Source organism: Aspergillus nomiae, assembly GCF_001204775.2.
Source record: "Aspergillus nomiae NRRL 13137 chromosome Unknown contig00229, whole genome shotgun sequence".
NCBI lineage: Eukaryota > Fungi > Ascomycota > Eurotiomycetes > Eurotiales > Aspergillaceae > Aspergillus > Aspergillus nomiae.
In genome coordinates, this window is record NW_015378284.1 from 1 (window position 1) to 15,087 (window position 15,087).

A 15,087-nucleotide genomic window follows, 5' to 3' on the forward strand; every position below is an offset into this window, starting at 1 on the left:
TTTTTTCATTGCTCCACAAGGAGCAACAACATCAGCACCTGAAGATTTCCTAGCGCTACTGATACCATGGCGTGCGTCTCACACCCACACCCCCAATAGTACCCTAGTCCTAATTGTTGTTAGGTTCAACATCACCATTGGTCCCAGCCCTCACGGCTCCGATCATTCCTCACTTTCTGACGAAGAAGACTCCTCTGGCGTCCAAGTATCCCCGCCGTCCGACTCGGGAAGCCATGATTATCAGGATCCTTATGATGAATGGGCACACCTGCCATATCCAGACGAGTTGAAACCATCTGACTCCGCGTCTCGACCTAGGACGTCGCATCGTGCTCGTAGCCGTCACCCGGTTCATGGGTCATCCTCGACTCGTCGTCACCCAGGTAGACGTCATGTTGCACAGGAACGGGAGCGTTTCACTCGTCGCCCTCGTCGTCAGCCTTCCCCCGAGTCTCCAGAAAGCATGGACTCAGGGGACGAGTATGACAGCCCGTATGGTCGAGTATCTCATGAGAAGAGAATCTGGCCGCCCATGGCTCAAGGCCCAGGGTATGCTCGCAGCCCTTCTCCAGTACCCTCATACGTTTACCCCAATGGTGGTGTACCACATGCAGCTTATACACACCAAAACGGTCACCAGTCTCCTTCAGACCAGCTTATAAGGCTGGGTCCCCACGGACATCCCACTCAACCGAACCCCTACGGCCATGCAAGTTATGCATATAATCAATTGCAGCAACCCCATGGCTCCTCTATGCCACCCTTTTTTGCTCATGACCATCATCTGGGGCACCACCAACACCATACGCCGCCTTCCCATGCTCGAGGTGATAGCCATAATCCATCTCAACATCCATTGGCACGTTCTCTCTCATCTCATGGACCATCACCATATGGTGGCGCCCCACTGGGCCCCAATGATTTGGTCCCCTATGGGCCAGGGGGTTATTATCCCTTTAGGGAGCCATATGGTATGGTTCCTGGCATGATTCATCCATCATATTTCAATCCGTACCCCCGCGTACCATCTCCAAGTCAGGTTGAATCAACTGGCTCCCCACCTCCGCCACCCACGGATACATCAAAGGACGAAGCAATTGCAAGGCTGGAGAAGCTGATCTTGGAGGAAAGGACAGAACGCGAAGCGAGGGAACAACGAGAAGCTGCACGGCAAGCGGCACTGGAGCAAGAAGCCGCTGAACAAGCCGCCAGAGAAGAGCGCGCTGCTCATGAGATGAGGATTGTAGAGGAAGCTGCTACTCGTGCTAGAGCGGAGGCAGAGCAAAAAGCTGCCGAAGAAGCAGCGAAAGCAAAGAAAGAGGCGGAAGAAGCGGCCGCCGCCGCAGCCGCAGAGGCTGCAGCTGCGGCCACTGAAGCAGCCAATGCAGCAGCAGCAGAAGCTATTGCTGCAGCGAGGGCTGCTGCATCCGATAAGCCACCCCCCGAAAAGAAAAAACCCATAAAGTTTAAAGATGCGGTGGGGAGGAAGTTCAGCTTTCCCTTTGACCTGTGTTGTACTTGGCAGGTATGTATTCTTTTCTTTTATTATCCTTGCTTTTTATTCACCCATTAGATTCTATATCTAATCCTGTTAAACCAAGGGTATGGAAGAGCTCATTCGCCAGGCTTTTCTCCACATAGAGGTAATTGGGCCTCATGTCGCCGAGGGACACTATGATTTGATAGGGCCCAACGGGGATATCATTCTTCCACAGGTTTGGGAAACCGTAATAGAACCTGATTGGACAGTAACTATGCATATGTGGCCTATACCGGAGAAGCCAAAGACTCCCGAGCCAGCTCCGCCGCCGGATCCTCCTGTCCCAGAAGCTGCCACTGCCTCTGAAGCTCTGCCAGCACCCGAAGACGTGGTTGTCGCTGTTCCTGCCGAGGAGCCCAAGAAAAAATCTGACTCAACAGGTGCGTCTTATGCCTGCTGTTTCGCCATGGAGTTTCTCAAAACTCGACCCCTCAGTGGAACTCCACTCGCCCTTCGTCTCGATCTATGCCGAAAACTGACTTGTCTTCTTCCCAGGAGTGAAAAAGCCGCGACCAAGAGCTCCTGACCCAGGCGCGTTTGCCATGTGGATGGCGGGTGGCAACCGTAGGTTGAACAAGGCTTTAAAAGTGGGAAAAAAGCCTAGAGTAGTCCTGCAACACGGGTTCGCTTCCCGTGTGTTGTGATAGAATCTCAACTTTTAGCTGCTGCCTCTAGACTGCGTGATAGGTATAGCGTGCATTGTTACTCCCTTTCAAGCTGGGCCTAAAGCTTAGATCGTGATAGGAAGTGAACGCCAAACATGCCGGTGGGCTTTGTATGCTCTGCGATATCTTCGACTTTTCAAGGCAGCCTGGGGCAAATGCTAGAAGTTTGCACTTGATCTATCCAGCTTCTCTGGGGGGGCATGGCTTTTCCTCTCGCATAGCCGAGATTGGTTTCTCATGCCTCGGGGTGGGATTGTCCGCCCAAGTTCATTTCCAAGTTCATTTCCAAATTCATTTCCTTTCTCGTTACCCTTCCCTTCCCTTGATAGCGGTGAAACAAGGAGCACGGAAGGTATCTGTGGTCCCTAAAAAAGTCTTGGCATGGTTCTATCATGTGTTAAACATTGTGGGTGTTGCGGCGTGCTAATATACCCATAGAGCGTTCAATAGCATATTTTACTCCTTCCATATGCATATTTGTGTATTATGTGTTTTGGCTTTAATGCAGGTTTTTAAGCCCAACAACCGGTTCCATATGACACAACTATTTTTTTCCCCATGCAGCGGATATCTTGCAAAGTCAAAAACATAGAACCTGTATTCTAACATTATGTGGATTTGCGCTTTGTACTGGCTCCATGGTCTCTCCGAAGTGAATTAGCTCAAACGTCCGTCACAACAGCTTCATTGGGGAATAAGGGGCTTCCATTCAATAATTTCGTCTGCAGTTCCATCAAGAAGATCATTAACATCACTTGTGGACCTCGGAGGTGACCCGACTGAGGGGTCTGTATGTAAGCTTTTGCCTTGTCCATGTTTCTCCTGTCTGTCGAGCCAAAACCCAGTTGACACGCCGGTATTTTTCAACCTCTCAGTTGAGGCGGACGGTGTATCGACTGTGTTAACTCTGTCTCCAATATTCTGTCCTAATCGATTATATCCTTTGAAAATATGTTCCGTGGCAGCAACTGTCTGTGGGGTGCTAGTAACTGGCCAAGACCCCGTTAGACGTTGCTTTGAACTAAGAGAAACCGGTTTTCGGGGTATCGGTGGTGCAGCCTTCTCACTACCCAGATGTCCGGTATACCTATTAATTGTGTTGTCCAAGGAACTTGGACTTTCCGTACTCAACTCAACTGGCAGAATCTGAACTTTAGGCCTTGGGGGAAATTGCGAGCCTTGAGATACAGTATCCTGATTCTTAATTATGGGCTGTCTTTTAGCGGAACCATGAGTGTTGACCCAACTCATATCACTGCTGGAAGAGAAAGGGTTAGAGCCGTGGTGGATGTTGAAATTGTATCCATCACTAGACGGTCTCAAAGCTGATTTTACAAGTGCCCCTTTTAAGTATATTGATTAGAATAAATGAATAAGGGCAGATGCGATGTGTAAGCACGTCACGGACGATCAGAGGTACATACCACTTTCTAACCACCACCTATGATGATCCGAACTAGCTGGTGGTAGACCAGGAGCAATAGGCGTGGGTAGAATATGTTCTTCACTTTGTAGGCTCGCCTGTTCTATTGCCTTTGTCATCACATTATAGGGGTCGTTGCGTCTCTCAGTATAAAGTATTCGCCTGAGTCTATCCTTCACAGCTTCATCAACAACGTTGATGACACATGAGAAAGCGGCCCAAACGGGTCGATGGTCTGAGAATCGTAAGTTTGCGGTGTTATATTCCATCTGACGAAGGCATGGCCCTCGCCACAATATCCTATCGCACCAAGCAGGTATACGTGCTTTCTCTCTGCAACTAATCAGTTCGAATACCCATTTTGTAAGATTAGCCGAATCTTACGATGTATCATAAATATCGCTGTCAATGTCATATTTGTACGTTGGCGGAAATGTAATGAGACCTTCAGTATAAAACGGGAAGGCTCTGCCTGCCAACATTTGTAGGTTTAACTGAAACATGACGTTAAATAAAGGCAAATCCCAGATTTATGCAATTGAAATACCTGATCGTTGCTGTAAAGCTTTTGGTAGTCTTTCTGTGTCACAAGTTCTCTAACAAATTGGTTGTCGAGACCGATTCGATAATTAAAATCTCCAAGCCACACAATGGCATCATGATTTTCAATTGCCCTGTTTTTCTGGAACCGGAGTCCGTGATATATAGTCTCATAGTCTCTGTTTCTCTCGTCGTAGTTTGCAAAACCAGCGGCAAGATGAGCCGTGACGAAACATATCCGCGTGTTGCAGTACTCAAAGCGTATTGCACAGCCACCTTTATTACCAGCCATTCCGGAGAGGCCCGTCTACATGATCATTATCAGACATGTGTTTAAAGGAATCGCGTGATGGCCTACCTTCTTAACACTCCCTTCAACATTCTTGATATCTCTCAGTGCATCTTCTCTAACATATACCATAAGTGCGGCGCCAACAAGCTGGCCACTCCGCAAAAGGACATACTTCGCAGTTCCTCTCGAACTCGCACGGTTGTTCAAACAGTTCCCAACAGCAACTTCCCATACCTTACGAGTTGTAGGGTCCGTCGACATTATCTGTTGTGGACTTAGTGAAACGATTTCTTGGAAGCCAACAGCAAATATGGTCGGCTCCTCAGTTTGCCCGTCGATTCCTGCCCACAACCATTGAGCTAGGTCGACATCTGGCCCACGATGTCTCCCATTGACGTTAAACGACCCTGTCCAGATTTTGATAGACTTGGTAGAGGAATATTCCAATGCTCGCCGATTTAACTCATCAGAGACCAGATCGTTGATCGGGTCATAGAGATGCACCGGCGATTGATCTGTCAATCTTCCCAATAAAAGGTCTATTGTTTTCTGACGAGCTTTATCGGAAAAATTGTTGACATAAAGCCGTGTTGCGGTCTTCCGTGCATCTGCCAGCGCGCCAGCAATGGACATTTTGCCATGTCGTGTGAACGAACTTTTCAAAGCACCTGTACCTGCGTAGATTTTTGATAGAGCATCTCCATTGTCAGCCCAAAGGGTTGAGTGCTTCAGCTGGACTTCTGGGTTTAATCTCCCCTTTCGCTGCAACATAAAGGATTCCAGAGCCATGGAACTAATGATGGTTTGCACAAGATTAGTCCTGTCGAGACAATCTAAACAATTTGTCCGGAACACGCCTTCCTGTTGAAGAATGACAAAGGAACTTTCCGGTTCATTTTGATTCTCGTCCGAAGTTGCTGAACCAATCCCTTCAGACAGAAAATATGCAAAACCATCCAAAGAATCTGATAACTCGGGTTTTATTTGGCTGCTAGCTCCGTACCCCAAGGGACCTCGAGTCTCAGCGTGGAAATCGAATTCAGTTGCTCGCAATAGTGCATGATTGGATAGTATGTTGGGAATCGCTTTTTGGCTAAGAGAACTCTTCTTGAGCTGGTTGGAAAACTCCGTCGACAGCTCAGACTCCCCGGACTTAAGCTTACTGAGAAGGTTAACCACGTGGATTGCACCATATTCTAATTCAAGGTTTTCAAAATGCTTGTTAAACGCATGCCGAGTCGCCTCGCTAGATCGAGTTATTTCAATTTTCTGTTGCCCAGGCAGGAATCCAGTAGCTTGCTCCCAGAAAATAGGTACGGAGCCACGTACTTGAACATAGGAAAATGTTATATTGGGTGGGATCCAAAGAATTGTTTCTGTCTCAACAAAATTGGCAACATGGCCATCATCATCAATGCCTCGGGAATTAAACCTTGTACCTGCTCGTCGAGAGGACTGTCGCGAAATGATGGTCAACGTGGAAGAATAGCTTGTTCGTAGCTGGGGCAGGATGGAGATTGAAGCAGGAATCGTCAGTGTACCGGAAAACCCGCGTATAACACATGTCAGGATCTGAGAAGAGTCGAGACGTAGCTTTTCAGCAGGCGACAGGTGGCTCCTGAAAAGAAGAAGTGGATGAATCATGTACGAGTTCCACAGCATATCCTCGTCCAGAGATTCAATATCGAAAGCTGTCGACTTTTCCGAGCTAGTGTCATATCAGCTAACATTTGATTATTTGAGCATAGACATCCTATATCGACTAACCGGTCCTGCAGTCGATCAGTGAGATTAAAGTCAAGACTATAATAGAAGCTGCCGTCACTGAGAAGCTTCTTCAGGGCCAAGAACGGATGATCAGTAACCGTCTCCTTATTCTCAAAGCTGGGTCCACGACTGAACTCCTCAGTCGCAAAGGATTCAGATTCGTATTCGAATCCATTTTCATAATCCGAATGACTAAGGCAAACTGAGGTTATTAGCTATTATTGATCGGGGAAGATGATAATGAGACAGTACAGAAGTCCACGTTGTCAATTTTTGAGACTGTCTCTCCTGGTCTTACTGTTGCGGCGTCTGAGCAAGCAGTAACAATGCAGAGGAAGACCTCCTTGCCCAAAGTAATCAACCCGAGAGTTCCAAACCCGTCACATAAAGCTCGATAACCTCTCAGGTCAACAGACTGTAAAGTTGCAAATTCAACGAGACACCGTGGCGGGTCATTATTGGTTGTTTTATTAATTGCTGGAGCTGTTGAGCCATGTTTGAATATTAAGGCGAAGTCTGTTGTTGTTATAGCAAGAGTGCGTTGAGGACTGTCCCGAGAAAAGACCCGTAAATTTGGCATATTCCTAGGCTATCAGATGTGTCTAACGATCATTTTCATACAGACTCAGGTCTTGAGAAGCCGTACGGAGTAAATCATACTGCCGAGAATATTGATACAATATTGGAAGGGGGCAAGTTGCTCCACTGATTAGAAGTGGAACCCCCTAAAAAAGCAGGCGGTCTATGTCTGTTATCAGGCCTTTCTTTTTCTTTTTTCTCTACATTATCAATTTGTCAGTCTGCTATCATTTCGTTGCTCCACCCATTTGTTCTACACTTTTTTCTTGCTTGTTTCTAGGATTTTGGGATTAGGGAGACTTATATCAACCGTAATATTTAACGTTGCAAATGGGTTTAGCAGCACCCCGCAAGTATGTGATTTTGGTGCACGAATATTTTAATAATGTGAATACTGACGGCAAGGCATTTTAAGGAGGACGAAAATCTCCCATGATCCAAACAATACAAATTGGTCCCGATCAACTAGTGGTTATGGCCACAAAATTATGAGCTCTCAGGGATGGACTCCTGGCAGTTTTCTAGGTGCACGCAATGCTGCTCATGCTGATATGTTCACTGCCGCGAGCGCATCTCATATCAGGGTTGTTGTGAAGGATGATACACTTGGCCTTGGGGCACGCTCCAAGCGTGACCCCCTCAATGAACCTACTGGCCTTGATGCCTTCAAAGGTTTACTAGGTCGCCTGAATGGAAAATCCGATGCAGATTTGGAAGCAGAACAAAAAAGCGCGAAGATGCGAAGATAGCACGGTATGCTGCAACAAAATGGCATACGGTCAGGTTCATTAGCGGCGGTTTGTTGGCGCAAGAGAAGCTTGTTTCCCTCTCCCCTCCGAAGGAAACCCCAGGAGCTCAGCATGGTTCACACCAAAACCAAGGTGGCCTCGAGTTGCAAAAAAGTGAGAAAGATGCGAACACTTCCATTGAAGATAGTACATTCCAGGTGCCTAGAGAGGAACAAGTCTCATCTGTATCTATTATGGAGGAGACCTCTAGGTCTAAGAGCAAGCGGTATAGGAAAGACGAACAGAGAAAGAAGGATAAAAAAGACAGGAAGACTAAGAAAAGGAAGCACATGGATGAGCCTAGCGCTACATGCTCAGAAATCCTGGAAAATGTGATTTTGGAAACTAGCCTAAAAGCTACTGTTACTGAATCTCGAGATGCATCACCCCCAATTGCCAGTGTTTCATCAAAAGAACGCCGTCCGATGGGGAGACATATTCTCAGAGGTCGACACATTGCACAAAAGAAGAAAGCCCTCATGGATGACAGATCTCTCAATGAGGTAATTCTAAACATGTCTACCACTATGGACTTGAAGCTAACTGCGACAGATATTCATGGTTAAATCGTGAATTACTTTTGCATTATATGTCCCCTGGCTACATGATTTTGTCAATTTAAGGACCATGTGACACATTACCGCTCCGCCTTGTGGTCATTCTACACAGGAGAATATCCCGATTCCCGTGCCATTAGAGGAGGCTGAACATCACGATGCACCGTATTTATATACCCTTTTGTTCTTTTGAGAGAATTATACATCTGCAATCGCGTTTAAGGACACAACGTTTTCTGGGTTGTTATGCATATATAGATCTCTATCTTGGCTGAGATAAACTATTATGAGATACTGTGCATGGTTGGTCAACCCAATAATCTGCTCAGCATATGATACGACTATGGGGTATTGTCAGGAAGATCAGCTAGCATAATAAGGCCATCTCTGGCCAGGGTGTCTCTACAATTATTGGGAAGATGATGAGCAGCTTTGGTTTTCAAATGGCATGGTATTATATCCACGAGAAAGTATGTAGTTATTTATATGTCAGTTGAATTTATCAATAGATGCATATAATAAAGTAGTCCCTATGATATTCTGTGGGAAAAATGTATCGACTTTCTGGTTATTTGTTTCAAAGGTAACCAATTATATAGTATTTATATCTCCCTTGAGTATATATAATCAGTACAATCACTGATTATGAAACTTCCACGCAGTATGTTCTATTTGTGCCTATTGGAAGGCTCTTACGTAGTAATTTTAGTATATCCCAGGCACGGTCTTTTGGTTTAATATAAATACTCAGGGGTTAGGTACTTGTAAATGGGTAACCTCTGTATGGATTTGGGAAGTGCTTGGAGCAGCCCACGGCTTTCTTCTGGACTGTTTTGAGTAGGATTTTTGGATAGCCTTTAATGATGCTGGAGAGAATTATCTACAAAAGGAAGTCTTGAGTAGTCACCTCACGACAATCTATATAATTTACATTATTTAACCCAATGTATAGTGAAAATAGTAACTTCTATAATATTAAAAGGTACATGTTTTGAGCAACTATCTTATATATGATGCTAACCGGAGAATATTTCTATCGCAGCCCGAGTAAGGACTTTATACTTGGTGATCGTCGTCAGCCGACCCTAAAGAAGTTACCTACGTAGCTGTAATGACGTCTGTAAAAGGCTTTAATTCTTCACGTGAAAATTGAAAGTGCCGAACGCTCCTTCCTCTCTTAGGTGCAACTATCACCCACAATCTGATCTGAAATAGTTGCTTCGATACTTCCCATAATTTCGCCATATATAATCATCCTGAGAAACAACATTTATAGACGCTTGTGTTTCATACATACCTATATAATACCTAACCAGCCTCCTATATTTTAGCTCAATGCATATCTCCCCGAGCTAAATCGCTTACATCCTGAAGTGACGCTGGCTTTCCTGATATTGCAGGCTCTCGACCACCAAGCCACACGAGTGTTACACTTGGTATCGAATCAGATATGGCCGTGACTCCAGACATAACCCATCAGCCTCGATCGGCCCCGATAACACTAGAGAATAGTGGCACTAGACGGCACGAGATTTCAAACGGAAACATCCAATGTCAGGACAGCAATTCTAGCTCTGATTCTCGGGGCGAAATACCTAGGGCTTCTGTAGGAAATGGAGCCCATAAATTACAAAGTGAACCAGAGATGATGCCTTCGCATAATCACATACTATCCGCAGCTGCAAAGAGTTCCACCAATACTTCTGGTGAACCTGGGAAAATTAAAAAGATGGGGTGAGTTTTTCCCTTGAGGCCTGGGCCTTGATGAAGGGAGTCGAATGTATAGCCTGTGGACTGACTCTAGATTTAGCATTCGCTGGGCACCGCTAAATATTGGTCTGGAACGTCGCCTTCAAACATTTGTGGTATTGTGTCATACTTTGACTATCGCCATTTTTCTTACCAGCTTCTTTTTCGCATGTGCTATACCATTATCATGGCCTATTCTCTTGCCTTATCTAATTTATATATCGCTCTTCTCAACGGCTGCTACGTCTGGGACCCTAAGTGGCAGGAGCAATTACTTGCGATCTTTACGCATCTGGTCAGTTTATGCGTCTTACTTCCCGGCCCGTTTACATCGATCTGAACGTCTTTTGCCAACACGGAAATATATATTTGGGTACCACCCCCATGGAATCATCTCACATGGCGCTTTTGCGGCCTTCGCGACTGAGGCGCTGGGTTTCTCGAAGCTCTTCCCAGGAATCACAAATACATTGCTTACCCTCGACTCTAATTTTCGGATTCCTTTCTATCGGGAGTATGCTCTTGCGATGGGCGTTGCTAGTGTCTCGCGTGAGTCATGTGAGAATCTTCTTACTAAAGGTGGCACCGACGGCGAAGGCATGGGGCGTGCTATCACTATTGTTATTGGTGGCGCCCGCGAATCCCTCGATGCCTTACCACACACGCTTCGTCTTGTACTTAGGAGACGAAAGGGCTTTATAAAGCTTGCAATTCGTACTGGTGCAGACCTTGTCCCAGTGCTAGCATTCGGCGAGAATGATCTGTATGAACAAGTGCGTTCGGACCAACACCCCCTGATACACAAATTTCAAATGCTCATAAAGCATACTATGGGTTTCACAATACCCTTGTTTCATGCTCGTGGGGTCTTTAATTATGATGTGGGTTTAATGCCCTACCGTCGCCCATTGAACATTGTTGTCGGCTGTCCCATTCAAGTCATTCAGCAGCAAAATAGAGATAAGATCGATGACGATTATATCGATTATCTGCATGCTAAGTATGTGCAGGAACTAGCAAGATTATGGGAGCAATGGAAAGATGTTTATGCGAAGGATAGGATTTCTGAACTCGAGATCGTTGCCTGATATGACTCCTCTAGTGCAGCATCACTCAATCTTTCTTTCACACGCGTTATAATTATGCATTTTAACCCATAACACCGCAGAAGAAAGAAATGAGGGAGTGGATGTTTGTTCTGTGAAAGTGACATAGTCAAGAGAAACTTGACTCATTATCATAGGTCGAAAATGTATCTGTGTTCATGCAAGATTTTCTCAAGCTGCGTATCTTAGAAATATGAAGCAATGTATATATTTGCCTCGACTAGTCCGGCATTATCAACAGCAGCCATTCATAGGTTGTGCGTGAAGTACGAAGATGGCTGGGCAATGACACCACACGATTGTATTTAAAGTGCTCTTATTGCGTTCTGAGCCTCTCAATTAATGATGCTGAAGCAAGTGTACATATTGACTATTTCCTTCCAACCTGCAATAACTGATATATCGTAAGGGCAAACACCAAACAACGGAAATAGCAGCCTGGGTATCTGAGAAAACCAAAGGGGGCATAATGTGGGATAGAAACATTAGAAAGTGCGAGGATATTAAAAAAAAGAGAATTAAAAAAAAGATAACAGAGGAAACAGAGGAAATAGGAAGCGGGCGGGGGAGATATTAGCGAAAGATAACTCCCGTTATGGGTAAATATCTATCATAGCATGCCAGGAGCATTAAGGATGCAAGACAAGCAAAGCGAGGTCTGTTACCCCGGTTGGAAATCACGATCGACATTGTCATGAATCGTGCTGCTTGGAGTTAAGCTCTGAACAGGCGTCATGGTGTCCGAAAGCCGTCGACTCTCGGTAGCGATACGAACACTCCCGTGGGAACCCTTGATCAAGTGGCCACTGTCAACCCGATCTTGAATCATCTCATTGAGAATTCGTGACATTTCATCATCCATATTTTTCGTCCCATTTAGTTCGTCCTCCTTGTGAGGCGGAAGGATACTAGCCACATGGTCACTAGCTAGCGAGTCGCTCACATCAGGATCGGCACTTCGATACTCACCCTTTTCCTTGAGGTCTGTATCGGTAGCGATATGCGCAAGGTCCCGATGCCGAGCAGCAGAACGGAGCGCAGCAAGCATTCGATCCTTATCGTCTAATTGTTGCCGAAGTTCGTTGATTTCCATATCTTTCTCACGTAGCAAGGCCACCATATCTGGAGTTTCAGAGGTTGCGCTCCCAGCTTTAACGCCTATTGACATTCGTGAATGGCTGGACCGGCGAGCCTGCAGTAGGCGTCTCTCTAGAGTCGAGATATACCGATTTTTATCACTCAAATCGGCCTGAAGGGCTACAATTTGCCTTTGAGCGCTTGCTTTTCCGTCCGCAAATTCCCCAACGATATCTTCATCCTCATCATTGCCAAATGAACCACTCGAAAAACGTAAAGCTTCGTTGCTGTTGACAGAGAGAATGATGCAGGCCGGACAGACGATGTCCCATACGCACCCAATGTTGTCTGACTGACTGAAGAGCGTAGAGATCGAGCCACCGATTCGGCAGTAGACATTCTTGATAGTCGACCAAGAGTAGACATCGCTCCCTGGCTGTTCACACCAGTGGATTTGGAGCAAAGAATGAGCCGATTGAGATGTTCTATGCGCTCTTTAAGAGCGGTTCGAGCTAATTGCATTTCCAACATTTGCTCTTCGTGGCGAGCCTGTGCCTCCTTTTCTAGTTGCTGCTCTTCCAATTTCAACTCTTTTTCGGCTTGTGCTTTTGTTTGGCTTTCGAGCTGGCTTCGAAGGGCCTGAATCTCCACTCGGTAGCGTTCTAGAAGCACACGACTCCCTGCATCACTGCTACCACTACCGAACGCTTCTTCCGCCCGTTTGGCGTGGCTGACAATATTGTTTTTGGCTCGCGCAGCAAATTTCAAAGTATTGAGTGTTTCACCAGAGTTCGAATTGCCCGTTATGCCAAGATGAACAGTGCAAAGAATGCTGACTAGTGAATTCCCTAACAAAGCTGATTGTAACAGCCTCGTGAGCTTGCTGTCACGATACGGCAGGTGCCTGCCCTCGCGATCAGTCGGGTTACCAGCTTTGTCCTTAGTTTCCGAAAGCCTGGAAATGATAGTACCAAGGGTAAGTAAGCTTTTATTTATGTGAGCACCTTCTGTGCGCCGTTCTTTGTCATCAGCTGCACGTTCTGATCCAGCTAAGTCTATCAAGCTAAGCGTGGATACTCTGACCCCTCCCGGGGCTATGCCCGATCGCCTGTCCTGAGTGGCGCCCGTGGGCACTCGTTCCCTACTCTCAACAACGATTTGGACCACTGCATGACTTCGGGAGCTGCGAGCATTGAACTGCGTGCTGCCAGTTCTTCTTGCATGGTCACCCCTCGCAATTACACGAAGAAGTTGCGTCGGGCTCTGTACGATCTCTTCCTTCAGTGGAGTCGCATACACGCCTCGTTTGCTATCTTCGCGCAGCTTTATCTCTTCCTGCTGGAGGGGCAAACCACTGCCAGAAGCAGAGGCTGAGAGTAGGTCATGGATCTTCTCGTTGTAGATCTCAAGATAGCTAACACGAAGCAGGAATTCTCGATGCGGAGTCTCCCTGATGAAAGAAAATATGTCGGTTATTGCCAATGGGATCACCCCTGGAGAGGTAGCAGTTCCCTGCATTGAGAATGTTTTACCGGTGCCAGTCATGCCGTATGCAAAGACGGTACCATGATAACCTTCCATTACCCTTCTCACGAGGCGTTTTGCCGCGGAGTCATAGACTTTGGCATTATGTTCATTGGGAGAGAAGACGTTATCTGATATACAAGAGTAAGCTTTTCTGCAGAAGGGTTGATTGTGGGGCTATTGTTACCATAATAATAATCGCCTCCTTCCTTTCCGCTAAACGTGATAAGGCTACGACGTGCATCCACTGCCCATTCGCTGTTGGTTTTTGATATCTCGGTGCCGTGTACATCAGGGCGCACTCGGACGCTAACTATAACGTTACCTTTGGCCTCCTTAGGCTTCGAATGAGGCCTGGAGGCACCCGTTACATCATCCGCGTCCTCAAAAGTGGTCGCGCTTGTCGAGTATGACCCTTGAGCGGAAGAGCTCCGGCTTTGCGATGGTGAAGCCTCTGGATCTCGGGCCTCTGCACCGATGATTGATTTATTATCCCCACTATTTAGCAAGGACGGGGTCTGTGAACTTCGATAGCTGCTGCTGGTCCCCACGCTTAACCTGGAGTTCCGTTTGACCTTCACACTGCCAGAGGAGCGAAGGCTCTGAACACCTGATATTGATGATGCGGTGGAAGGACGGCTTCCTGTCTTCGGTGGTTGGGGAAATGCCGCAATACTAATAGTCCTGCGTAGCGATTTATCGGGACTGCTTGGCGTTCGACCAGCGGATATTGACCTGGAGGAGCTCAGGTTGGAAGCCGAGTTGGACAGTGCAGTCTTACTAAGTGATGGCCTTGGGCTAGGAGAGGCACGTATTTTGGAAGAAATCTGAGACGGAGAAGGCGCCCTCGCATGGTCGGATGAGACTGGTAAACTCTTTCTTGATTTCGGTGCTGAGAGAGGGGGTAAGGACCCCGTCGGAGGATTCGCGGCAGGCCGCGACGGTTGGGGTAACGTAGACATGGAGGCGTAGATTTCGCACAAGTACTCCAATCACTAGTCAGGCAAGCCTAGCTGGGGCTGTCCGATTATGACGGTTTATGTTGGAGAACAACTTACGCGGCGGCCATACGCGGAGGCTTGAGGGTAATGCGTTTCGCTGCTGAATCTCTTGATTTTGCAGAGCAGGCCTCTGATAATTGGAACGTTAGGATTAGCATCTGATAGTAGTGGTGCATAAGCTATATTGTGGGAATATGAAGTCGAGACCTCAACCTAGACATCAGCCAAGTATGATGATGGATGTACCTCCAAGGAACATTGCCAATCTTGGCGGTCCTCCCCGCGCACGGGTGGTTCTTCGTCCCGCTATATACAGTACCGCAGCAGAAAAGTACACGAGAAATAGATATGGGAAATAGTGGAATAAACTATAGCTAAAGGCTTTTGAGGGCGAAAACTCACAGTAAATGTTAGGGTCGATTCTCGTAAAGGCCCCGTTGGTGTTTTTGGATTTGGCCGAAATCTCCGCACTCCAAACC

General features: G+C 46.6%; 5 protein-coding genes across 5 annotated transcripts; 3 read left to right on the plus strand and 2 right to left on the minus strand.

Moving 5' to 3' along the window:
* Positions 1-124: 124 nt before the first annotated feature.
* Positions 125-2,066, plus strand: ANOM_008849 (uncharacterized protein; the record flags this gene model as incomplete). Its single annotated transcript, XM_015554105.1, has 2 exons — positions 125-1,525; positions 1,602-2,066. Coding segments are annotated over 2 exons (1,866 nt in total), but the record flags the coding sequence as incomplete, so codon positions are not given.
* Positions 2,067-4,008: 1,942 nt separating this feature from the next.
* On the minus strand, positions 4,009-6,807 carry ANOM_008850 (SacI domain and endonuclease/exonuclease/phosphatase family protein; the record flags this gene model as incomplete). The annotated part of the gene is made up of 5 exons (XM_015554106.1): positions 4,009-4,122; positions 4,176-4,475; positions 4,527-6,168; positions 6,228-6,429; positions 6,480-6,807. 5 exons carry the CDS (start codon positions 6,805-6,807, stop codon positions 4,009-4,011), a joined length of 2,586 nt encoding a protein of 861 aa, XP_015405003.1.
* Positions 6,808-7,072: 265 nt separating this feature from the next.
* Positions 7,073-8,167, plus strand: pxr1 (telomerase inhibitor/ribosome biogenesis protein PXR1; the record flags this gene model as incomplete). Its single annotated transcript, XM_015554107.1, has 4 exons — positions 7,073-7,159; positions 7,222-7,478; positions 7,544-8,097; positions 8,147-8,167. Coding segments are annotated over 4 exons (861 nt in total), but the record flags the coding sequence as incomplete, so codon positions are not given.
* A 2,260-nt stretch (positions 8,168-10,427) lies between these two features.
* On the plus strand, positions 10,428-10,988 carry ANOM_008852 (diacylglycerol acyltransferase type 2A; the record flags this gene model as incomplete). The annotated part of the gene is made up of 1 exon (XM_015554108.1): positions 10,428-10,988. One exon carries the CDS (start codon positions 10,428-10,430, stop codon positions 10,986-10,988), a length of 561 nt encoding a protein of 186 aa, XP_015404996.1.
* Positions 10,989-11,667: 679 nt separating this feature from the next.
* On the minus strand, positions 11,668-14,569 carry ANOM_008853 (putative kinesin family protein (KipA); the record flags this gene model as incomplete). The annotated part of the gene is made up of 3 exons (XM_015554109.1): positions 11,668-12,346; positions 12,418-13,738; positions 13,795-14,569. The coding sequence occupies 3 exons, from the start codon at positions 14,567-14,569 to the stop codon at positions 11,668-11,670; spliced, it is 2,775 nt and encodes a 924-aa protein (XP_015404997.1).
* Between the last annotated feature and the right edge of the window lie 518 nt (positions 14,570-15,087).